Genomic DNA, 27,054 nt, shown 5'->3' with positions numbered 1-27,054 from the left:
TAAAATCATCGGGCATAAAATTACTTTTCCAATCATGAAAATATAGAATTCTTTATCAACAATTACAAGAACTGTTCTTGATTTGGATTCAAGTATTATCTATACATTATGCTTAAACCCGTTTGTCAAACATTAGGTCAACTGGCTTCCTTTGCCCCCTTGCTCAAAATTATATTGAATGATATGGTAACTATAATAAAAATTAACTCACTTGAAAATTACTTTTGACCTAACAGTTAAGACGAGCTATGGCAAAGTATTTCTGAAAATAAAATTCATTATCTTGGGAAGAAAAGAGCCTAGCTGAGAGACGGGTCGTAATGGAATGAAGTGAAGCAATGATTCTACACAAGAGAATGGCTAGATAAGAATGTGAGGAGTGCGGTGATGAGAGAGGAGGGGGGAGTGGCAAGCTGGACCAGATCGTGTCTCCTCTCCTCTCCCAGTATTCTGAGTCATCAGAATATTTACCTCCGCAGTGTTGGTCATCCTCAACCCGCCACCGGAATCCCGTACGTCCGTTCACGAAGAAATCAAAACTATAAAACACAAAACACAGGTAAATATAATGGTCCCGCCGTCGTCTGTTTGTTTTGATTACGTCATCGTACACACACACACACACACACACACACACACACTGTTCAAGACTCGAGCGCTAAATAATCAAAGAAAAAAAATAACACTTGTCTGTAAATGTATTTAACCTGACCAACTCTTCACACCCACAGGATAAGTAATAGTGATGCAGACCGTGAATGAGTTATATAGTCACTACCAACGGTAGTGGTTCAGACATACAGATATATGTATATAGAGATTAGACCTCGATTGATTGATTATTATTATTGTTTACTTCAATTAGTTGCTGAATTGTAAATTTCATGCTTAAAACTCATATTATATTGTTTCAGATGTAATTTTGAACACGGGTGATTGTTTATCTATAATACGTGTATAGTATTATCTTAATATCACTTTTAATGTTAATAACAAGTTAGTAGTCTGATAGAGAAAACCCTACTGTATGTTTTATCAAACGGATACAAAAATTGCATGCAACGATATAGATGTGAACTGTACTTCACCACTCATTCTGTCATTACTTGTCTCTACCTATAGGTACACCTAAGCTATATTCCAATTTCCAAACTAGGTAACACATCCATCTTACCAGGTAGGTTTAAGGAGACCTGTGGTAGTCAAAAAGATATTCAGTACATATTACGACAAGGTGCATGAAAAGCGAGCAATCTCTATTTTTTGGAGAAATTAAAGTGTTTGCCATTCTACGGTCGCTGGGTCAGATATTCAGTACATATTACGACAAGGTGCATGAGAAGCGAGCAATCTCTATTTTTTGGAGAATTTGAAGTGTTTGCCATTCTACGGTCGCTGGGTTGTGGATAAAGTACTGTACACCGAAACGCTAAATGTATTGCTCACCCGTTGTAAAAACATCGAAGTAGCAGCGGTGGGCTCATGCTTGCAGACAGCCGGCGGGAGAGTACTGAAAAGGAAAAACTAAAAAGTAAAGTACAAGAAATCCTTGACAGTGAGAAGGGATACGTCAGGAGCAGAAATGAAGATTGCATTCCCGACCAGCAATTGAATTGAGTTGGGAGGAGTGCTAGGCTGTCTATCTTTCTGGAGTGTTATGCAGCCTCTTGTGTAACCCCGAGGTACATTGACACTGGAGCTCTACACGATGTCCTTACGTCTTGGTCTAACCCGGGCATCGCGAGGAATATATGTGCCCCTATTAACACAGAGAGGAGCCCCTGCCAGCGTGGTGGGGCTGAAGAGAGCACAGCCAGCCTCCTCCACCACCTGCCCCGAATACTATGACGTGGTGATCTCCGGCGGTGGCCTGGTGGGTTTCGCCATGGCCTGTTCACTCGGTAAGCTACTTCAGTGGTACATCACTAATAAGGAAAATCATGATATTGGAATTTTCATTATTTAAGTATTCCTTACAAAAGTTTCAAGCTTATATCTAATTATCATTGTATTTTTAGCTGAGATAAAAAAAAATTGAGTGAAATTTTTACTCTTTCACCATACTCTCACATCCAAACAAAATATACTTTTCTTTAGTTTTCAACATGCATTTACTCTCACGGAAATGCACAGATTTCCCTGGACACTCCCTTAAAGGCACTAATCTGATCTAGCATTACCTAACCTAACCTAGATAGCATGCATAACACAACCTAATGTAACCCAAATTACGGGAACCTAAATTACCTTGTCTTTATGGGTTCTACAGCTAAAAGGAAATAAAGATTTTGGCACTGTCCCTGAGAAACCGTCCCGCCTGCTTGCCTCGATTCCCAGCTCCCACTTCGCTGCTCATCCACCCAGCTGATTTGACGTCACATATATGAAGCCACGCTGTTGGTCAGAGAGAGAGAGAGAGAGAGAGAATAAGAAGACGAATAAAGAGAGAGAGAGAAAATTTGGTAACGAATAAGGCAGCATTTCTCAACATTTTACTTCTGTGTAACTCGTAAAATACATGACTTGTCTCACGGAACCCCTGCGCAAAAAACAAAATTATATACCCTATATTTCTTATATTGTGACATTAAATCAGCTGGGTGGAGGAGCTGCGAAGGGGGAATCTGGAATCGAGGCGACCACGCGGGACAGTTTCTTGGGGACAGTGCCAAGATTTTGACCATATTGCTACTTCCTCAGGACACAGCAAAAGATTGAGTGACCGAAGAATAGTGTTGCTGGAGGGAGCTCTGAATAAACCATGGCAACTACCTGAAGCATTTAGTAATCGGGTATGTGCCCTCAATGCTCGTACCCGCACCTTCTTCAAAAAGCTTGGGGTGTGGGAGCATATTGAGCACCTGAGGGCCCAACCTGTGCACAGGATGCAGGTAAGAAGATATCCAATATACATTAATTGCTACTGAGACCGTTTTGCAAGCTTAATCTATCAGCATGATATAATTTTGCAGCATAAATTATCTATAGCATGTTCATATATATTCTACAGTGTTTTATTGAGACAGTTGTTTAACCAAGTACTTAAACAGTATTTTTCAGTTAATCTTTCTTTCAATTTATTATTCCTTTTCTTGATAATTTGTGCAGGTGTGGGAGTCATGTTCAGAAGCCATGATCACCTTTGATGGCCACAATCAGGAGGACGGTACAGTAGCTCACATTGTAGAAAATGATGTCACTCTCCACTCCATTAAGAGGCAAATTCCACAACATATTGAGGTGTGTTTTGTTTACTTATGAAAATTATTGTGTGTATGTCTGACTTAAGATTAAAATTTTTGGTTCCAGAATAGAGCAGAAGGAATAATATGGGGAGAAAATATCTGGAGAAAAGACTGCTAAAGGTGATAAGAGCAAGTTAAGGATTGAAATTAAATTAGGTACAATCTCTCTCTCTCTCTCTCTCTCTCTCTCTCTCTCTCTCTCTCTCTCTCTCTCTCTCTCTCTCTCTCTCTCTCTCTCTCTCACACACACACACACACACACACACACACACACACACACACACACACACACACGCCCGGTAGCTCAGTGGTTAGACCGCTGGCTTCACAAGCCAGAGGACCGGGGTTCAATTCCCCAGCCGGGTGGAGATATTTGGGTGTGTCTCCTTTCACGTGTAGCCCCTGTTCACCTAGCAGTGAGTAGGTACGGGATGTAAATCGAGGAGTTGTGACCTTGTTGTCCCGGTGTGTGGTGTGTGCCTGGTCTCAGGCCTATCCGAAGATCGAAAATAATGAGCTCTGAGCTCGTTCCGTAGGGTAACGTCTGGCTGTCTCGTCAGAGACTGCAGCAGATCAAACAGTGAAACACACACACTCACTGGAGAGCGGATGTGCCTCCTGCTCAGAGTGGCATCTAACTAACACTCCACACTCTAAGCAATGTGCTTGGAGTGAGAACCGTCATTGGTACTAAAGGGCGACCAGAGCGAGTGAACGAGTGTACAGAGTGAAAGTAGCCTGGTGGCGTGTACATAAGAGTGATCGGAGGTGTGGGAACCTCCGCACTCCAAACGACAGAGCGGGAACCACACAAAGGCCAGTCATAACAGCCGCCAACGCATCCCACCACACACACGTAGGTACCAGGCCTGGCCCCAGTGCACACCACCACACACCCACATGCTCCCAGGAAGAGTGAAATAAAATGGATAGACCGGTAAGAAATAAGTTACCAAATTCAAAATATGCCGAGGAGGCCCAGGGAGAAAAACCGAAAGTGGCCAGTCAAAACATGAGTCCATCTTCAACAGGGGCAACAATGCAAGGTAGACTGGTTATGTTGGAGAAGAGATTTGAGGAGTTGGTGAAGGAATTAAAAGTTCAGAGGAGTGAGGAGGAGCAGGATAGAGAATTCCGCAAGGCTTTGAAGGAAAGAGTTAAGAGACTGGAGGAAAATGAAAAACGATTGGTGGATGAGAATGCACACTTGAGAGTGGAGCTTGAAAAATACAAGAGAAGGTTGGAGGAGAAAATAGAGAGAGTAGTAAAGGAGAAAGATGACTTTAAGGAAATGATCAGTGAGCAGAATGAAAGGTTTGAAAGGGAGTGGGAACTGAAGAAAACACAATGGACTGAGTCGAGGGAAGCAGAGATGGTTGGATTGCAAGAAATAATTAAAGATCAGTTGAAGGAAGACAAAAGGAACTGGTTAATGTTATGAAGAATAAGGAAACATTGATAAGAGAAATAGCAGAAAAGAAGAGTGTGTTAATATTTGGGATGAAAGAACAAAATATAACATATAAGCCTAAGAGAATTAAGGAAGAATTAAAAACGGTAAGAGATCTGTTCAAAAATCTAAATGATGATGAAAAAAAAGACCTACAAGAAGAAGTGGAAGAGATCCATAGACTGGGTCCGTATAAGGAGGGAGTAAGGAGACCAATTAAAGTAGTACTGAAGTCACAACAATCTGTGGAGGATATCTTATATAGAACATCAAAATTAAGAGGTAGAAGGTTGTAAAGAGGTGTATGTAAGAAAAAATAGAAATGAGGAAGAGAGGAGAAATAAGGAATTGTTGGAAAAGGCAAGAAGGAAAAATGTTGAACGGTCTGAAGAGGAAAAAGAAAAGTTTTTTTGGAGAGTTATAGAGAGAGAGTCAGAAAGTGGTATGTGGAGAGGAGGAACGCGGAGGAACCCCTAGAGGGAGCAGTGGGTGGACCGTAATGTATACTGATATAGATGGGATACTGTCAAGTAGATTGGAATTGCAAGACTATATGATGGTGGAGAAGCTTGATATAGTGTGTTTGACTGAGACAAAATTATATGAAAAAACAAAGATAAATTTGGATAATAAATATAATATATGGAGAAAGGATAGAGAGGGTAAAGGTGGAGGAGGAGTTATGATTATGACGAAGAAGGAGATAAATGTGGATAAGGTTTGGTATGGGAAGAACAATGCAGAAGTGATAAGCATAAGGTTAAAAAGTGATGGAAAAGAATTAATAATCATGGTGACCTATGTACAGTTGCGGCCTGTAAACTCCTTGCCAGTCTTAGCCCATATATTTTCCAGTAGCGATATCTGGCAGATCTACACCAGGTGAAGGCTTCTGGTTCCCTTGGATTGGTTAAACTCCCTCAAAAACTAAGCCTTAAAGCTCCACCCACTTGACCCTCCCCTCCTGGTCCATGCCCTGTCCCTCCCCGTGACCTCAGAATGTCACCACCCCATTGTGCGTGTGTGTGTGTGTGTGTCTGATCTTTATTTTTATTTAATTTTCTCAATTCACGTAGCAAATGTAGCATAGCAATCTCTCTGATCTTCCTCTTTCTCCTCCTCCTCCTCCTCCTCCTCCTCCTCCTCCTCCTCCTCCTCCTCCTCCTCCTCCTCCTCCTCCTCCTCCTCCTCCTCCTCCTCCTCCTCCTCCTCCTCCTCCTCCTCCTCCTCCTCCTCCTACCACCACCACCACCCTCATCCTCCTCCTCCTCCACCTCATCCTTATATATATATATATATATATATATATATATATATATATATATATATATATATATATATATATATATATATATATATATATATATATATATATATATATATATATAGAGAGAGAGAGAGAGAGAGAGAGAGAGAGAGAGAGAGAGAGAGAGATTTAATATTTCCTTTTCAGCATTGAAATTTTACTATTGAAATCAATATGATATTCATATATTGATATTGTATAGTAGAGTTTACAAATGTCAAAGACTTCAAGGTGGTGGTGGTGGTGGTGGTGGTGGTAGCAGTGGTAGTAATGGAAGCAGGAAGGATTAACAAAATATTTCACACTTTTTACGACTTTGAGTCTTCCGCCTCTTGACCTAAGGAAGAAGCTTATCAGGTCGTCACCTCAATGGATTAAAACTCTCTCTCTCTCTCTCTCTCTCTCTCTCTCTCTCTCTCTCTCTCTCTCTCTCTCTCTCTCTCTCTCTCTCTCTCACACACAATTATCATTGTTATTATGAATATTGTTATATGATTTTCAGTTATTATTTTTGCTACTACTACTACTACTACTACTACTACTACTACTACTACTACTACTACTACTACTACTACTACTGCTACTACTACTACAATTTTAGTGCTTTATGACATTATTATTATTATTATAACAATGATTATTACAATTGTTTTATTATTATATTTTTCATCAATAATTAGTATGGTAATTTCTCTCTCTCTCTCTCTCTCTCTCTCTCTCTCTCTCTCTCTCTCTCTCTCTCTCTCTCTCTCTCTCTCTCTCTCTCTCTCTCTCTCTCTCTCTCTCTTCATCTTATTTGCATTTCTGTTCTTATTTGTTCTTGAAACTTTTATTTTCTATATAAATTACATTAGGCAGAACAATAAGTTTACTGAAACTACTTCCTGTACTGCTGCTACTGCTACTGCTACTGCTACTGCTACTGCTGCTACTGCTGCTACTACTACTACTACTACTACTACTACTACTACTACTACTACTACTGCTGCTGCTGCTGCTGCTGCTGCTGCTGCTGCTCTTACTTTTACTTACTATTTCTACTTCTACTACTACTACTACTACTACTACTACTACTAATGATACTACTACTACTACTACTAATGATAGTGAAAGACATGAATTAAAGAAATTATTTGATAAAAAATTGTTATATTCAATATTCAGTCCAGCCTCCCTGGTGAGTAATAATGCTTTGAAGGCAGTCTGGTAGAGAAGTTTCTAATCATTGGGTTAATCCAGGTCGTGTGTGTATTTACCTAATTGTAACATACGGGAAAAGAGCTATGCTCGTGTTGTCCCGTCTTCATATCTATTAAAAAGGGGAGGGGCTATATAGCTTTTCCACGGAAGGGGGCGGTTATAATTTGCTTTTTCGCTAAATTTACTTACTTTTGATAATTTTGATGACCATTCATTGCCAACACTGCCAGAGATATGTTTAGGCTACTGCTTTAGAATCTTGCCGCTCTCACGATGGACAGGCGTGAAGATTCTGGCGTCCGATTTCATGCCAGACCCTGGAGAGATAAGAGACATATTCCGCCCAAGCTCGAATGCTTCACTTCTTGCGACAGCAGAATATGGGAACTCAATAGAATGTCTCCTCGACTTATCAAGTGATGAGGAACTTGAACTAAGTGGCGTGAGCATAGAGAATGAAGGTAGTGAAGATACAGATACAAGTACAAATGATTCTGATTTTGCTCAATCAACTAGTCAAGGCCACAAAGCGAAAGCAGAGCGGGCAAGAGCCTCGCTAACTCCAAAAGTCTCTCCTCTTCAACTCAATATTTCTCCAAAACCACAGCACATAGAAACGTTTTCATGCAATAATTAAAAAGAAGAAGAGTTGATGATGACTATGAAAAAGTAATTTGTTATTGCATTGTAGTTCAGCAGAATCAAGTGTGTGAATATAGGCTATTTTAGGTGTTTGGTGCTGAGGTGTGGTCCTGTGGATGTTGTAGATGACCACCCAGGCCGGCACTTTAGGGGTTAATGTCCAGCTTTTTCTTAAAATCATGAATATTCCTTGCGTTGACCACTTCCATGTCTAAACTATTCCATGCTTCCACCCTTCTATGAGGAAGCTATATTTTTCACATCTCTCCTATAAGTGGCCATTTTAGTTTTTTCCCATGCCTCTCGACATTCTTCCATTCCACATACACAGATCTTCCCTATCCATTTTTTCCATGCCAATCATCACTCTGTATATTGCTATCAGGTCTCCCTTTCTCTTCTGTTTTCCAGGGTTGGAAGTTGCATTCTTTTCAGTCTGTCTTCATAAGTCAAATCTCTTAAGTCAGGCACCATTTTCGTTGCAGCCCTCTGTACTTTCTCTAGTTTCCTTATGTGTTTCTTTAAGTTCGGAGCCCACTGTATTGTTGCATATTCAAGCCTCGGTCTTATCATTGCAGTAATTATTTTCTTCATCATTTCTTCATCTAGATATACGAACGCCACTCTTATGTTCCTCAATAAGTTCAATACTTCTCCAATTATTTTGTTTATATGTCTCTCTGGCGATAGGTCATTGGTAATTGTCACCCACAATATCTGGGTTCTTGTCCCTCAAGTAATCGTTGAGTTCTAAAATCCCCGATATCACTCCATTTATGTTGGAATACATTACATTTCGCTCATATGTAAGTTTCTTTAGTCTTTTCTTGCTGTACTTTTCTGGGTTATGAACCACTTCCTCAGTCTCATATCCAAGATTCTCCAGAAAAACTCTTTCTTCTCCTCTTCTGTGTGTGCGTGCATGCGTGCATGCGTGCGTGTGTGTGTGTGTGTGTGTTGTGTGTGTGTGTGTGTGTGCGTGCATATTTACCTAATTGTATTGACCTAATTGTAACATACGGGAAAAGAGCTATGCTCGTGTTGTCCCGTCTCCATATCTATTAATGTCCAGCTTAGTGCCCTTTAGCAAGAGTGATCATGCAGTTTTGGAGTTCAAGGTGATAGACGAAGAAATCTAGAAGAAATGAAGAATATAAAGTGGGAAGATGGAATTATGCCAAGACAGATTTTGGAAACCTAAAGAAATTCTTTCAAGAGACAAATTGGATGAAATTCAAGAGTGCTAAGGAGCAAATGAAAAGTGGAAGGAATTTATAAAATATACAAAGAAGGTGAGAAAAATTTGTACCAATAAGACAACATAGAAGTTGGAAAGCAGGACTGGTTTAACGATAGATGTGAAAAGGCTAGAACAAGAAAAGAGGATGCATGGAAGAGGTGGAGAAGGAAAAGACGGATTAAGCAGTGGGAAAGTTACAAAAGAGCAAGAAATGAATATGTGTTGATTAGAGAGAAGAAAGAAAGAAACAAGAAAAGGATATAATTGATAAATGTAAAGACCAACCAAGGCTTTTTACAGACATGTGAACAACAACATCAAAAATAGAAAGTATTGAAAGTTTAGAAGTAAATGGGTATACAGTGAAGATCCCAGGAAATGGCAGAGGCTATGAATGGATGCTTTCGGAAGGTATTCACAAAGGAGACTGCTTTTGACAAACCACTGGTAATGGAACAGAAAGGGATTATGAAGGAGTTTCAAGTAACTGTGGAGGAGATCAAGAACATGATGGGGAGTTTAGAAGTGAGAAAAGCTGTGGGACCTGATGGGGTATCAGGATGGATTTTAAGAGAATGCAGGGAGCAATTGGCAGAAAAAGTTTGTGAAGTAATTGATGCCTCATTAAGGGAAGGTGTAGTGCCCCAAGACTGGAAAAGAGCTAACATTGTCCCAATCTATAAATCAGGTAACAAGAGACCCATTGAACTATAGACCAGTGTCACTTACAAGTGTGGTAGCTAAGATGTGTGAGAGGGTGGTGAAGAATAGATGGACAGACTTCTTGGAGAAAAATGACATACTTTGTGAGTGTCAATTTGGTTTTAGGAAAAGGCGTTCATGCACGACAAACCTGATATGTTACTATTCGAGGGTGATAGATGTAATACAGGAAAGAGATGGTTGGGCTGATGGAATATATCTGGATTTAAAAAGGCCTTTGATAAGGTACCACACCAGAGACTGATCTGGAAACTTGAAATGGTAGGAGGAGTGCATGGCAGTTTACTAAAATGGATGGAAGACTTTTGGTAGGAAGAGAAATGAGAACAATAATTAAGGACAGACCATCAGAATGGGGATTGGTGGAGAGTGGAGTTCCACAGGGATCAGTGTTGGCACCAGTAATGTTCGCAGTCTACATAAATGACATGGTGGATGGGGTGTCCAGTTATGTGAGCCTATTTGCAGGCGATGCAAAATTGTTAAGAAAAGTGAGATGTGACAAAGATTGCGAACTACTCCAGGAAGACTTGGACAGAATATGGAAATGGAGCTGTACATGGCAAATGGAGTTCAACACGACAAAATGCAAGAAAATAGAGTTTGGCAAGAGTGAAAGAAGAATCAGGAGTATGTACAAGATAGGAAATGAAGACATAAAACCAGTCATGAAGAAAAAGACCTTGGGGTGACAATTACCAATGACCTATCGCCAGAGAGACATATAAACAAAATAATTGGAGAAGTATTGAACTTATTGAGGAACATAAGAGTGGCGTTCGTATATCTAGATGAAGAAATGATGAAGAAAATAATTACTGCAATGATAAGACCGAGGCTTGAATATGCAACAATACAGTGGGCTCGAACTTAAAGAAACACATAAGGAAACTAGAGAAAGTACAGAGGGCTGCAACAAAATGGTGCCTGACTTAAGAGATTTGACTTATGAAGACAGACTGAAAAGAATGCAACTTCCAACCCTGGAAAACAGAAGAAAGGGAGACCTGATAGCAATATACAGAGTGATGATTGGCATGGAAAAATGGATAGGGAAGATCTGTGTATGTGGAATGGAAGAATGTCGAGAGGGCATGGGAAAAAACTAAAATGGCCACTTATAGGAGAGATGTGAAAAACATACACACACACACACACACACACACACACACACACACACACACACACATCGTCGATGGCGGAGGTGGTCGCTGAGCTCAGAGCAATCATCTATAATTCTACAGTTACCTAAGAGTAACCAAGGTGGGAAAGGAGCTGGTAATGTTTGTCCCGTCTCCATATAGTCATGTTAACTGTTGATTAGCAAAATAATGTCCAGTGAAGGTAAATATAAACTGTAGCCTGCGTTTGAGCCATCAGCTGGTTTGTTTACGTCTGCGCAACATGGCGGCCGTGAACTCGAAGAGAATCAGACTTCACAGGGTTTCAAGGAATAATGGAGAAGAGCGCTTATGTGAAGAAAATTCTGGAGTTAGAAGGTAAAATTGAAAAACTGTTTGAAAAGTATGAGGGCCTGGAAACGAGTTATGACAATGTAAAGAGACTGTGCCGATATGAAGAAGGAAAATGCAGCACTGAAAGAGGAAGTTAAGCTAATTAAAGTGAATTGCGAAAAATGTGGAGAATCTCTAGGAAAAGTGATGGAGAAGCAGGCTGAATGGAAAAAAGTCAGGAAGTGGAAAGAAAGGAGGTAAATTACAAAGTTGCAAGTCTGGAAAAGGAAATCAAAGAGTCAGGGAGAAAACTTTGGGCCTTGCTGAAATTATAGATCAACAGATCATAGAAGAGAAGATAGCTGAGAAAGTGGTGAAGGTTATTAAGTCAAATGAGACATTGGTGAGGAAACTGTAGACAAAAGAGATGTGTGGTGATATTTGGTGTGGAGGAGGATAAGACACCGAGTAAAATGGAGAGAGAAAAACATAAAAAGGTGATAAATAATATCATTAATGTGGTGCAGGAGGAGGAAAAGACCTAGTACAAGAAATAGAGGACTTCCATAGAATTGGAAAGTTCACAAGAGAAGGTATGAGGCCAATAAGAATCAAACTTAAGTCACAAAAGGATGTAGATGAATTGGTGGAGAAGTCATGGAGGCTAGCCCAGCAGGAAACAACAAGGAAGATTTGGTTGAGAAGAGATCTCGGTGAAAAGGAAGAGAAATGTTAAATGAGTTGAGAAAGGAGGCTTTGAAAAAAATGAAGAGAGGACAGAAGAGAGAAGAAAGAGTTTTCTGGAGAATCTTGGATATGAGACTGAGGAAGTGGTTCATAACCCAGAAAAGTACAGCAAGAAAGGACTAAAGAAACTTACATATGAGCGAAATGTAATGTATTCCAACATAAATGGAGTGATATCGGGATTTTAGAACTCAACGATTACTTGAGGACAAGAACCCAGATATTGTGGGTCTTACTGAAACAAAACTGAGAGAGGAGAAGACCTGATGAAGGTTGGAGAAGGAAATATAACGTTTGGAAAAGAAATAGAGTAGGTAAGATGGGAGGAGGAGTGATGTTGCTGGTTAAAAAGATATAAAGGTGGATCAAGTGAAAAAGGTATGGGAAAGGCAGAAGTGCTAAAGATCAGAGCAGAAACTAATGAAGGAAAAAGAGGCACTACATAGTGGTGTACGTACCACCTAAGACAAATGCATGGTCAGTACAGGAATATGAAGAAATGATAAGTGATACAGGAACATGTCTGGAAGAAATGTTGGGTGGCTGTGAACGAACTATAATGATGGGAGATTTTAATTGTAAAGAGGTGTGTTGGGAGGACTGGTCAATGGAAGGATCAGAGACAACATGGGAAATACACTATTGACACTGGCAATGGAAAATGTGTTAACTCAGTGGGTCAAAGAAGATACTAGGTTTGGAGGAGAGGAGCATCGTCAAGACTGGACTTGGTCTTTAGTACAGAGCCAATGGTCATTGAGGAGATGAGGGTGGAGTGCCCTTTAGCAAGAGTGATCATGCAGTTTTGGAGTTCAAGGTGATAGACGAAGAGAAATCTAGAAGAAATGAAGAATATAAAGTGGGAAGATGGAATTATGCCAAGACAGATTTTGGAAACCTAAAGAAATTCTTTCAAGAGACAAATTGGATGAAATTCAAGAGTGCTAAGGAGCAAATGAAAAGTGGAAGGAATTTATAAAAATATACAAAGAAGGTGAGAAAAATTTGTACCAATAAGACAACATAGAAGTTGGAAAGCAGGACTGGTTTAACGATAGATGTGAAAAGGCTAGAACAAGAAAAGAGGATGCATGGAAGAGGTGGAGAAGGAAAAGACGGATTAAGCAGTGGGAAAGTTACAAAAGAGCAAGAAATGAATATGTGTTGATTAGAAGAGAAGAAAGAAAGAAACAAGAAAAGGATATAATTGATAAATGTAAAGACCAACCAAGGCTTTTTACAGACATGTGAACAACAACATCAAAAATAGAAAGTATTGAAAGTTTAGAAGTAAATGGAGTATGCAGTGAAGATCCCAGGAAATGGCAGAGGCTATGAATGGATGCTTTCGGAAGGTATTCACAAAGGAGACTGCTTTTGACAAACCACTGGTAATGGAACAGAAAGGGATTATGAAGGAGTTTCAAGTAACTGTGGAGGAGATCAAGAACATGATGGGGAGTTTAGAAGTGAGAAAAGCTGTGGGACCTGATGGGGTATCAGGATGGATTTTAAGAGAATGCAGGAGCAATTGGCAGAAAAAGTTTGTGAAGTAATTGATGCCTCATTAAGGGAAGGTGTAGTGCCCCAAGACTGGAAAAGAGCTAACATTGTCCCAATCTATAAATCAGGTAACAAGAGACCCATTGAACTATAGACCAGTGTCACTTACAAGTGTGGTAGCTAAGATGTGTGAGAGGGTGGTGAAGAATAGATGGACAGACTTCTTGGAGAAAAATGACATACTTTGTGAGTGTCAATTTGGTTTTAGAAAAGGCGTTCATGCACGACAAACCTGATATGTTACTATTCGAGGGTGATAGATGTAATACAGGAAAGAGATGGTTGGGCTGATGGAATATATCTGGATTTAAAAAGGCCTTTGATAAGGTACACACCAGAGACTGATCTGGAAACTTGAAATGGTAGGAGGAGTGCATGGCAGTTTACTAAAATGGATGGAAGACTTTTGGTAGGAAGAGAAATGAGAACAATAATTAAGGACAGACCATCAGAATGGGGATTGGTGGAGAGTGGAGTTCCACAGGGATCAGTGTTGGCACCAGTAATGTTCGCAGTCTACATAAATGACATGGTGGATGGGGTGTCCAGTTATGTGAGCCTATTTGCAGGCGATGCAAAATTGTTAAGAAAAGTGAGATGTGACAAAGATTGCGAACTACTCCAGGAAGACTTGGACAGAATATGGAAATGGAGCTGTACATGGCAAATGGAGTTCAACACGACAAAATGCAAGAAAATAGAGTTTGGCAAGAGTGAAAGAAGAATCAGGAGTATGTACAAGATAGGAAATGAAGACATAAAACCAGTCATGAAGAAAAAGACCTTGGGGTGACAATTACCAATGACCTATCGCCAGAGAGACATATAAACAAAATAATTGGAGAAGTATTGAACTTATTGAGGAACATAAGAGTGGCGTTCGTATATCTAGATGAAGAAATGATGAAGAAAATAATTACTGCAATGATAAGACCGAGGCTTGAATATGCAACAATACAGTGGGCTCGAACTTAAAGAAACACATAAGGAAACTAGAGAAAGTACAGAGGGCTGCAACAAAATGGTGCCTGACTTAAGAGATTTGACTTATGAAGACAGACTGAAAAGAATGCAACTTCCAACCCTGGAAAACAGAAGAAAGGGAGACCTGATAGCAATATACAGAGTGATGATTGGCATGGAAAAATGGATAGGGAAGATCTGTGTATGTGGAATGGAAGAATGTCGAGAGGGCATGGGAAAAAACTAAAATGGCCACTTATAGGAGAGATGTGAAAAATATAGCTTCCCTCATAGAAGGGTGGAAGCATGGAATAGTTTAGACGTGGAAGTGGTCAGCAAGGAATATTCATGATTTTAAGAAAAAGCTGGACATTAATAGATATGGAGACGGGACAACACGAGCATAGCTCTTTTCCGTATGTTACAATTAGGTAAATACAATTAGGTAAATACACACACACACACACACACACACACACACACACACACACACACACACACAGCAATCATCTATAATTCTACAGTTACTAAGAGTAACCAAGGTGGGAAAGGAGCTGGTAATGTTTGTCCCGTCTCCATATAGTCATGTTAACTGTTGATTAGCAAAATAATGTCCAGTGAAGGTAAATATAAACTGTAGCCTGCGTTTGAGCCATCAGCTGGTTTGTTTACATCTGCGCAACATGGCGGCCGTGAACTCGAAAGATGAATCAGACTTCACAGGGTTTCAAGGAATAATGGAGAAGAGCGCTTATGTGAAGAAAATTCTGGAGTTAGAAGGTAAAATTGAAAAACTGTTTGAAAAGTATGAGGGCCTGGAAACGAGTTATGACAATGTAAAGAGACTGTGGAAGAAGGAAAATGCAGCACTGAAAGAGGAAGTTAAGCTAATTAAAGTGAATTGCGAAAAATGTGGAGAATCTCTAGGAAAAGTGATGGAGAAGCAGGCTGAATGGAAAAAAGTCAGGAAGTGGAAAGAAAGGAGGTAAATTACAAAGTTGCAAGTCTGGAAAAGGAAATCAAAGAGTCAGGGAGAAAACTTTGGGCCTTGCTGAAATTATAGATCAACAGATCATAGAGAGAAGATAGCTGAGAAAGTGGTGAAGGTTATTAAGTCAAATGAGACATTGGTGAGGAAACTGTAGACAAAAGAGATGTGTGGTGATATTTGGTGTGGAGGAGGATAAGACACCGAGTAAAATGGAGAGAGAAAAACATAAAAAGGTGATAAATAATATCATTAATGTGGTGCAGGAGGAGGAAAAGACCTAGTACAAGAAATAGAGGACTTCCATAGAATTGGAAAGTTCACAAGAGAAGGTATGAGGCCAATAAGAATCAAACTTAAGTCACAAAAGGATGTAGATGAATTGGTGGAGAAGTCATGGAGGCTAGCCCAGCAGGAAACAACAAGGAAGATTTGGTTGAGAAGAGATCTCGGTGAAAAGGAAGAGAAATGTTAAATGAGTTGAGAAAGGAGGCTTTGAAAAAAATGAAGAGAGGACAGAAGAGAGAAGAAAGAGTTTTCTGGAGAATCTTGGATATGAGACTGAGGAAGTGGTTCATAACCCAGAAAAGTACAGCAAGAAAGGACTAAAGAAACTTACATATGAGCGAAATGTAATGTATTCCAACATAAATGGAGTGATATCGGGATTTTAGAACTCAACGATTACTTGAGGACAAGAACCCAGATATTGTGGGTCTTACTGAAACAAAACTGAGAGAGGAGAAGACCTGATGAAGGTTGGAGAAGGAAATATAACGTTTGGAAAAGAAATAGAGTAGGTAAGATGGGAGGAGGAGTGATGTTGCTGGTTAAAAAAGATATAAAGGTGGATCAAGTGAAAAAAGGTATGGGAAAGGCAGAAGTGCTAAAGATCAGAGCAGAAACTAATGAAGGAAAAAGAGGCACTACATAGTGGTGTACGTACCACCTAAGACAAATGCATGGTCAGTACAGGAATATGAAGAAATGATAAGTGATACAGGAACATGTCTGGAAGAAATGTTGGGTGGCTGTGAACGAACTATAATGATGGGAGATTTTAATTGTAAAGAGGTGTGTTGGGAGGACTGGTCAATGGAAGGATCAGAGACAACATGGGAAATACACTATTGACACTGGCAATGGAAAATGTGTTAACTCAGTGGGTCAAAGAAGATACTAGGTTTGGAGGAGAGGAGCATCGTCAAGACTGGACTTGGTCTTTAGTACAGAGCCAATGGTCATTGAGGAGATGAGGGTGGAGTGCCCTTTAGCAAGAGTGATCATGCAGTTTTGGAGTTCAAGGTGATAGACGAAGAGAAATCTAGAAGAAATGAAGAATATAAAGTGGGAAGATGGAATTATGCCAAGACAGATTTTGGAAACCTAAAGAAATTCTTTCAAGAGACAAATTGGATGAAATTCAAGAGTGCTAAGGAGCAAATGAAAAGTGGAAGGAATTTATAAAAATATACAAAGAAGGTGAGAAAAATTTGTACCAATAAGACAACATAGAAGTTGGAAAGCAGGACTGGTTTAACGATAGATGTGAAAAGGCTAGAACAAGAAAAGAGGATGCATGGAAGAGGTGGAGAAGGAAAAGACGGATTAAGCAGTGGGAAAGTTACAAAAGAGCAAGAAATGAATATGTGTTGATTAGAAGAGAAGAAAGAAAGAAACAAGAAAAGGATATAATTGATAAATGTAAAGACCAACCAAGGCTTTTTACAGACATGTGAACAACAACATCAAAAATAGAAAGTATTGAAAGTTTAGAAGTAAATGGAGTATGCAGTGAAGATCCCAGGAAATGGCAGAGGCTATGAATGGATGCTTTCGGAAGGTATTCACAAAGGAGACTGCTTTTGACAAACCACTGGTAATGGAACAGAAAGGGATTATGAAGGAGTTTCAAGTAACTGTGGAGGAGATCAAGAACATGATGGGGAGTTTAGAAGTGAGAAAAGCTGTGGGACCTGATGGGGTATCAGGATGGATTTTAAGAGAATGCAGGAGCAATTGGCAGAAAAAGTTTGTGAAGTAATTGATGCCTCATTAAGGGAAGGTGTAGTGCCCCAAGACTGGAAAAGAGCTAACATTGTCCCAATCTATAAATCAGGTAACAAGAGACCCATTGAACTATAGACCAGTGTCACTTACAAGTGTGGTAGCTAAGATGTGTGAGAGGGTGGTGAAGAATAGATGGACAGACTTCTTGGAGAAAAATGACATACTTTGTGAGTGTCAATTTGGTTTTAGAAAAGGCGTTCATGCGACAAACCTGATATGTTACTATTCGAGGGTGATAGATGTAATACAGGAAAGAGATGGTTGGGCTGATGGAATATATCTGGATTTAAAAAGGCCTTTGATAAGGTACCACACAGAGACTGATCTGGAAACTTGAAATGGTAGGAGGAGTGCATGGCAGTTTACTAAAATGGATGGAAGACTTTTGGTAGGAAGAGAAATGAGAACAATAATTAAGGACAGACCATCAGAATGGGGATTGGTGGAGAGTGGAGTTCCACAGGGATCAGTGTTGGCACCAGTAATGTTCGCAGTCTACATAAATGACATGGTGGATGGGGTGTCCAGTTATGTGAGCCTATTTGCAGGCGATGCAAAATTGTTAAGAAAAGTGAGATGTGACAAAGATTGCGAACTACTCCAGGAAGACTTGGACAGAATATGGAAATGGAGCTGTACATGGCAAATGGAGTTCAACACGACAAAATGCAAGAAAATAGAGTTTGGCAAGAGTGAAAGAAGAATCAGGAGTATGTACAAGATAGGAAATGAAGACATAAAACCAGTCATGAAGAAAAAGACCTTGGGGTGACAATTACCAATGACCTATCGCCAGAGAGACATATAAACAAAATAATTGGAGAAGTATTGAACTTATTGAGGAACATAAGAGTGGCGTTCGTATATCTAGATGAAGAAATGATGAAGAAAATAATTACTGCAATGATAAGACCGAGGCTTGAATATGCAACAATACAGTGGGCTCGAACTTAAAGAAACACATAAGGAAACTAGAGAAAGTACAGAGGGCTGCAACAAAATGGTGCCTGACTTAAGAGATTTGACTTATGAAGACAGACTGAAAAGAATGCAACTTCCAACCCTGGAAAACAGAAGAAAGGGAGACCTGATAGCAATATACAGAGTGATGATTGGCATGGAAAAATGGATAGGGAAGATCTGTGTATGTGGAATGGAAGAATGTCGAGAGGGCATGGGAAAAAACTAAAATGGCCACTTATAGGAGAGATGTGAAAAATATAGCTTCCCTCATAGAAGGGTGGAAGCATGGAATAGTTTAGACGTGGAAGTGGTCAGCAAGGAATATTCATGATTTTAAGAAAAAGCTGGACATTAATAGATATGGAGCGGGACAACACGAGCATAGCTCTTTTCCGTATGTTACAATTAGGTAAATACAATTAGGTAAATACACACACACACACACACACACACACAGGGTGGAGTGCCCTTTAGCAAGAGTGATCATGCAGTTTTGGAGTTCAAGGTGATAGATGAAGAGAAATCTAGAAGAAATGAAGAATATAAAGTGGGAAGATGGAATTATGCCAAGACAGATTTTGGAAACCTAAAGAAATTCTTTCAAGAGACAAATTGGATGAAATTCAAGAGTGCTAAGGAGCAAATGAAAAGTGGAAGGAATTTATAAAAATATACAAAGAAGGTGAGAAAAATTTGTACCAATAAGACAACATAGAAGTTGGAAAGCAGGACTGGTTTAACGATAGATGTGAAAAGGCTAGAACAAGAAAAGAGGATGCATGGAAGAGGTGGAGAAGGAAAAGACGGATTAAGCAGTGGGAAAGTTACAAAAGAGCAAGAAATGAATATGTGTTGATTAGAAGAGAAGAAAGAAAGAAACAAGAAAAGGATATAATTGATAAATGTAAAGACCAACCAAGGCTTTTTACAGACATGTGAACAACAACATCAAAAATAGAAAGTATTGAAAGTTTAGAAGTAAATGGGTATGCAGTGAAGATCCCAGGAAATGGCAGAGGCTATGAATGGATGCTTTCGGAAGGTATTCACAAAGGAGACTGCTTTTGACAAACCACTGGTAATGGAACAGAAAGGGATTATGAAGGAGTTTCAAGTAACTGTGGAGGAGATCAAGAATATGATGGGGAGTTTAGAAGTGAGAAAAGCTGTGGGACCTGATGGGGTATCAGGATGGATTTTAAGAGAATGCAGGAGCAACTGGCAGAAAAAGTTTGTGAAGTAATTGATGCCTCATTAAGGGAAGGTGTAGTGCCCCAAGACTGGAAAAGAGCTAACATTGTCCCAATCTATAAATCAGGTAACAAGAGACCCATTGAACTATAGACCAGTGTCACTTACAAGTGTGGTAGCTAAGATGTGTGAGAGGGTGGTGAAGAATAGATGGACAGACTTCTTGGAGAAAAATGACATACTTTGTGAGTGTCAATTTGGTTTTAGAAAAGGCGTTCATGCACGACAAACCTGATATGTTACTATTCGAGGGTGATAGATGTAATACAGGAAAGAGATGGTTGGGCTGATGGAATATATCTGGATTTAAAAAGGCCTTTGATAAGGTACCACACGGAGACTGATCTGGAAACTTGAAATGGTAGGAGGAGTGCATGGCAGTTTACTAAAATGGATGGAAGACTTTTGGTAGGAAGAGAAATGAGAACAATAATTAAGGACAGACCATCAGAATGGGGCTTGGTGGAGAGTGGAGTTCCACAGGGATCAGTGTTGGCACCAGTAATGTTCGCGGTCTACATAAATGACATGGTGGATGGGGTGTCCAGTTATGTGAGCCTATTTGCAGGCGATGCAAAATTGTTAAGAAAAGTGAGATGTGACAAAGATTGCGAACTACTCCAGGAAGACTTGGACAGAATATGGAAATGGAGCTGTACATGGCAAATGGAGTTCAACACGACAAAATGCAAGAAAATAGAGTTTGGCAAGAGTGAAAGAAGAATCAGGAGTATGTACAAGATAGGAAATGAAGACATAAAACCAGTCATGAAGAAAAAGACCTTGGGGTGACAATTACCAATGACCTATCGCCAGAGAGACATATAAACAAAATAATTGGAGAAGTATTGAACTTATTGAGGAACATAAGAGTGGCGTTCGTATATTTAGATGAAGAAATGATGAAGAAAATAATTACTGCAATGATAAGACCGAGGCTTGAATATGCAACAATACAGTGGGCTCGAACTTAAAGAAACACATAAGGAAACTAGAGAAAGTACAGAGGGCTGCAACAAAATGGTGCCTGACTTAAGAGATTTGACTTATGAAGACAGACTGAAAAGAATGCAACTTCCGACCCTGGAAAACAGAAGAAAGGGAGACCTGATAGCAATATACAGAGTGATGATTGGCATGGAAAAATGGATAGGGAAGATCTGTGTATGTGGAATGAAAGAATGTCGAGAGGGCATGGGAAAAAACTAAAATGGCCACTTATAGGAGAGATGTGAAAAATATAGCTTCCCTCATAGAAGGGTGGAAGCATGGAATAGTTTAGACGTGGAAGTGGTCAGCAAGGAATATTCATGATTTTAAGAAAAAGCTGGACATTAATAGATATGGAGACGGGACAACACGAGCATAGCTCTTTTCCGTATGTTACAATTAGGTAAATACAATTAGGTAAATACACACACACACACACACACAGATTTTAATTGTAAGGAGGTGGATTAGGAAAATCTAGTAAGTGGTGTTGGAGAGGAAGCATGGGAGAGAGATTCTTAATCTAATGATGGAAAATATGATGGAACAGAGGGTGAAAGAAAATACTAGATATAGAGGAAATGATCAAAGCTAGACTGGATTTGGTGTTAACAGAAGTGTACCTATGTGGGGATATACAATACAAATGTCCATTGGGGAAGAGTGATCATGTGGTTATGGAAATGCAGATGGCAATAACACAGCGAAGGAAAGATGAGACATACATGAGTGGTAGATTGAATTATAGAAAGATGGACACAGAAAGTTTGAAAAATTACTTCAGAACATTAGATTGAGAGATGTTACAAATCAGAGAAGTGCAAAAAAAATATGAGATTTTTATGAAATATTATAAAGAAGGAGTTATGAAATTTGTACCAAAGTATAAACCGAGAGAGGAAGGAAGAAAGGATTGGTTTAATGCAACTTGTGTTAAGGCTAAAGAAATGAGAGATGTGGCTTGGAAAAGATGGAAAAAGAACAGGAATATACTAAATAAGGAGAATTATAGAGTGGCGAGAAATGAGTATGTGAGGGTAAGGAGGGAGGAAGAAAGAAAATTTGAAAAAGATATTGTAGACAAGAGTAAGGAACATCCAAAATTATTTTACAGGTTCATAAATGGTAAACTTAAAAAGAGAGAATCCATTGAAAGGTTAAAAGGAGAGCAAGGGATAGTAGATGACCCTAAAAATATCACGGAATTACTAAATAATAGGTTTCAACAAGTATTTACTAAAGAAACAATGTTTGTAAAGCCTCAGAATGTGGAAAGAAATGTGCACATGGGTGACATTAAGATACCTAAAAAGGAGTTATATATAAAATGTTGGAGGAACTTAAAGATGATAAAGCGATGGGACCAAATGAAGTTTCAGGCAAATTATTGAAGGAATGTAGAGAAAAATTGATAGATCCATTTTATGATAATATAAGGTGCTCATTAGAAACCGGGGAAGTACCGGTAGAGTAGAAAAGAGCTGAAGTGGTGCCCATTTATAAGGGAGGCAGTAAAGAAGAGCCTCTTAACTATAGACCTGTGTCTTTAACAAGTGTGGTCGGTAAGATTTGTGAGAGGGTGATAAAGAAATATTGGATACGGTTTCTGGAGGATCATAAGTTATTATCGGATCATCAATTTGGCTTTCAGGAAAGGGAGGTCATGTGTAACAAATCTACTGAGCTTTTATTCGAGAGTGGTTGACAAAAATACAAGAGAGAGGATGGATGGACTGTGTATATTTGGATTTAAAAAAAAGCTTTTGACAAGGTACCACACATGACTGCTATGGAAATTAGAGATTTATGGAGGACTGAAGGGAAAAGTGTTAAAGTAGATGGAAAACTACTTGAGATGGAGGGAGATGAGAACAGTAATAAGGGATGCAAAGTCGGACTGGTTGGTGGTGGAGAGTGGAGTCCCACAAGGTTCAGTGCTGGCACCAATACTTTTCCTTGTCTATATTAATGATATGCCAGAGGGAGTAAACAGTTATATTAATTTGTTTGCAGATGATGCGAAGTTGTGTAGGTGTATGAAGAGTGAAGAAGATTGTGAAATTTTACAGGCACATCTGGATAGGATTTGGGAGTGGAGGAAGAGGTGGGAGATGGAATTTAATCTGAGCAAAAGAAGTTGGAGAGATTGCAGAGAATGCAACAAAAATGGTTCCGGAATTGGCAGAAATGACCTATGAGGAGAGATTAAAAGAAATGAATTTGCTTACCTTGGAACAAAGAAGAGAAAGAGGAGATTTAATACAGGTTTATAAACTGTTGAACGGTCTGGATGAAGTGGATAATGAGCAAATGATGTTGAGAGAGAAAAATTTAAATAGAACTACGAGATCGCATAGTAAAAAGATAGCCAAGGGAATATGCTTGAAGGATGTGAAGAAATATAGTTTCCCACAAAGATGTGTGGAGGTGTGGAATAGTTTGAGTGAGGAGATGGTGTCAGTGAGGAGTGTGAATAGTTTTAAAGGAAGGTTGGATGTGTGTAGATATGGAGAGGCCACACAGTATGATACCCAGGCCCTGTAAAATTACAACTAGGTGAATACACACACACACACACACACACACACACACACACACACACACACACACACACACACACACACACACACACAGACAGAGAGGAAGGAGAGATGCTGAGAATCAGCTGATCTTCACTACCTTTGTTTGGGTTTACAGTGGCCTGGGCGATAAGTGTGGACTCATTTTTTTTTTTTCATGAATACAGTGTTAAATAATAATGAGTGAGAAAGATATTCCATCTAAATGCAGGTATGTGACAAGGAAAGAATGAAAGCTGATGATGACAATGTTGGTGAGGGAGGAGGAGAATTTGAAGGCTTTGATACGGCGCAAACTTCACTATTTGATAGAGTCTTAACTATCGAACGTAAATTAGATAAATTGATAAAGGAGAGTATGGAATGAAAGAGAATGAAGAACAGGATAAAGAGCTCCAGAAATTGAAAGAAAGGATAAAAAGAGTGGAAGAAAACGAAACTAGGCTAAGAACCGAAAATGAAGAATTAAAAGTCCAAATAGTGAACTATAAGAAATTGATGGAAGAAGGACTGTAAAGCCGAGAAAGAAAAAGAAAAGCTAAAAGATCTAGTTAACAAAGAAGAAGAAAGAGTACAAGACGTGATTAAAAAAGAAGTACAAGCATGGAGAATCCAAGATAAGAAAGACAAGGAATCATTTCAAGAAGTATTTCAAGAACAGTTAAAAGAAAGAGATGAAAATATGACAAGCAAAATGATAGGAGTCCTCAAGAAAAAAGAAAATTTAGTAAGAGAAATTGGAAAAAAGAAGAGTGTAATTATTTTTGGACTGAAAGAAAAAATGTTAAATATAGACCAAGAAGGGAAAAAGACGAAATGAAATCAGTAAAAGACCTACTAAAACATCTGAATGATGAGGATAGACAGAACTTAGAAGAGGAAGTAGAAGAAACCCATAGAATGGGACCATATCAAGAAGGAACAGTGAGACCAATTAAGATACTACTAAAATCACAAGCAGCAGCAGAAGTACTATATAGAAAAACGAAACTCAGAGAAACAGAAGGTTGCAAAGATATATATATAAAGAAAAATAGAAACAAGGAGGAAAGGAAGAGACACAATGAACTGGTGGCAGAAGCAAGAGAAAAAAATAATGAAAGGTCAGAGGAGGAGAAGAAGGCATTTTTTTGGAGAATTATAGGAGACAGGATAAGGAAATGGTATATAAAAGAGAAAGAAGAGAAAAGAATGGAGCAAGTTTAACTAAAATGATAAGAACAAGAGATTAAAAATTATGTATACAAACATAGATGGGATTTTATCTAGTAAATTAGAATTAAGAGATTACATAAAGAAAGAAGAACCAGATATTGTATGCCTGGTGGAAACAAAGTTAAATGAGGCAATAAAATAGACATAGATAAAAGGTATAATATATGGAGGAGAGACAGAGTGGGTAAAGGAGGAGGAGGAGTCATGATGATGTTAAGGAAGGAGATAGTGGTAAATCAAGTGGAGTTTGGGAAGGAAAATCAGAAATACTGTATGTTAAGATGCATATTAACAAAAAGGAGTTAACAATCATTGGAACATATGTGCCACCAAAACAAACTCATGGACTAACCAAGAATATAGAGACATGATAGATGACACAATAAGGAGTCTTACAAGAATCATTAAGGAAAGGAGAAAAGTGATATTGATAGGAGATTTCAACTGTAAGGAGGTAGACTGGGAAAATTATGAAAGTGGTATGGGGGAAGATGCCTGGGGAGATAGATTCCTGAACCTAATGATAGATAATTTGATGGTCCAAAGAGTAAAGGAAAACACAAGATTCAGAGGAAACAATGAGCCGGCAAGATTAGACCTAGTTTTACAAGGGATATACCAATTAACGATGATATAAGATACAAGTGCCCATTGGGAAAGAGTGACCATGTAATATTAGAGATGGATATAGAAGAAGGAAAGGAAGATAGAGATGAATCATACAAAGGAGACCGATTAAATTACAGAAAGGCTGATATTGAGAATCTCAAGAACTATTTTAAAACGTAAACTGGGAGGAGATGGAAAACTCATTAACGGTTCAAGAGAAATATAACTTATTTTTGGAAATATACAAAACTGGGGTCAGGGAATATGTTCAAATATAGACCTAAAGAAGAAGGAAAGAAAGATTGGTTTAATGCAAGATGTGCTAGGGCAAAGGAGAAACGAGATGGAGCATGGAAAAGGTGGAGAAGAAACAGAAATCCAGAAAATAAGGAAAACTTCAGAACAGCAAGAAATGAATATGCTAAGGTGAGAAAGGAAGAAGAAAAGAACTATGAAAAGGACATTGTCGAAAAATGTAAAGAACAACCAAAATTGTTCTACAGATTCATAAATGGAAAAATAAGACAAAAAGAAACAATAGAAAGGTTAAAAGGAGAAAACGGAATGGTGGAAGACCCAAAAAGTATGGCAGAACTGTTAAATAGTAAATTTCATGAGGTCTTTACTAAGGAATCCAAATTTGAAAGACCACAGGGTAATAGAGACTGTCTATATGAAAGAGATTAAAGTAACCAAGCTTGAAATAAAAAGTTGATGACGGAATTGGATGAGGAAAAGGCAATGGGACCAGATGAAGTCTCAGGCAGAATACTGAAAGAATGTAGGGAAGAACTAGCAAGTCCAATATACAACATCATAAAATGCTCAATAGAAAATGGAACAGTGCCAGTGGAGTGGAAAAGAGCTGAGGTGGTTCCCATATATAAGAGCGGAAGGAAGGAAGAACCTTTAAATTACAGGCCGGTATCACTAACTAGTGTAATATGCAAGATGTGTGAAAAAGTAATAAAGAAGCAATGGATCGAGTTTCTTGAAGACAACAAAATATTATCAAATAGCCAATTTGGTTTTAGAAAAGGTCGGTCATGTGTGACAAATTTATTGAGTTTCTACTCTAGAATAGTTGATAAAGTACAAGAGAGAGAGGATGGGTTGACTGTATTTATTTAGATCTAAAAAAGGCTTTTGATAAAGTGCCACATGAAAGATTACTATGGAAGTTAGAGGAGAAGGGTGGCTTAAAAGGAAGCACATTGAGATGGATGAAGAATTACTTAAGGGGGAGAGAAATAAGGACGATAGTTAAAGATATGAAGTCCAAGTGGAGAACAGTAGACAGCGGAGTGCCACAGGGGTCAGTATTGGCACCAATACTTTTTCTCGTATATATAAATGACATGCCAGAGGAGTGAACAGCTACATAAATCTGTTTGCGGACGATGCGAAACTGTGCAGAGTCATTAAACAAAAGAGGATTGTGAAATACTACAGGAAGACTTAAACAAGATCTGGAAATGGAGCAAAAAATGGGAGATGGAATTCAATGTGGACAAAAGCCATGTCATGGAAATGGGAAAAAGTGAAAGACGACCAGTGGGAATCTATAAGATGGGAGATGGAGTAGAACTAGAAAAAGTAAAAAAGGAAAAGGACTTGGGAGTGACAATGGAAGAAAATAATCAACCGGTTAGCCATATTGATAGAATTTTCAGAGAGACATATAATTTGGTAAGGAATATTGGAGTAGCATTTCACTGTATGGACAAGGAAATGATGAAGAAATTGATAAGTACTAAAATAAGACCTAGATTGGAATATGCAGGAGTTGTGTGGACTCCTCATAAAAAGAAACACATAAGAAAATTGGAGAGACTACAAAAAATGGCTACAAGAAT

The 27,054-nt window shown here is 38.9% G+C and overlaps 1 protein-coding gene across 1 annotated transcript in view; it reads left to right on the top strand.

Annotated features, from left to right (window-relative positions):
- Window positions 1-1,366: 1,366 nt before the first annotated feature.
- Window positions 1,367-27,054, top strand: part of LOC123506090 (ubiquinone biosynthesis monooxygenase COQ6, mitochondrial-like) — a 52,755-nt gene continuing 27,067 nt past the window's right edge. The window contains exons 1-3 of the mRNA XM_045257955.1: window positions 1,367-1,901; window positions 2,701-2,891; window positions 3,109-3,240. Of these exons, the coding sequence (XP_045113890.1) occupies window positions 1,709-1,901; window positions 2,701-2,891; window positions 3,109-3,240 (516 nt within the window). The 5' untranslated portion in view covers window positions 1,367-1,708. The remainder of the gene's footprint in view (window positions 1,902-2,700; window positions 2,892-3,108; window positions 3,241-27,054) is intronic.

This window comes from Portunus trituberculatus, chromosome 19, assembly GCF_017591435.1.
Source record: "Portunus trituberculatus isolate SZX2019 chromosome 19, ASM1759143v1, whole genome shotgun sequence".
In the NCBI taxonomy this organism is placed as follows: Eukaryota; Metazoa; Arthropoda; class Malacostraca; order Decapoda; family Portunidae; genus Portunus; species Portunus trituberculatus.
The sequence above is the reverse complement of the archived record's forward strand: the minus strand, read 5'-3'. Positions and strand labels throughout refer to the sequence as shown.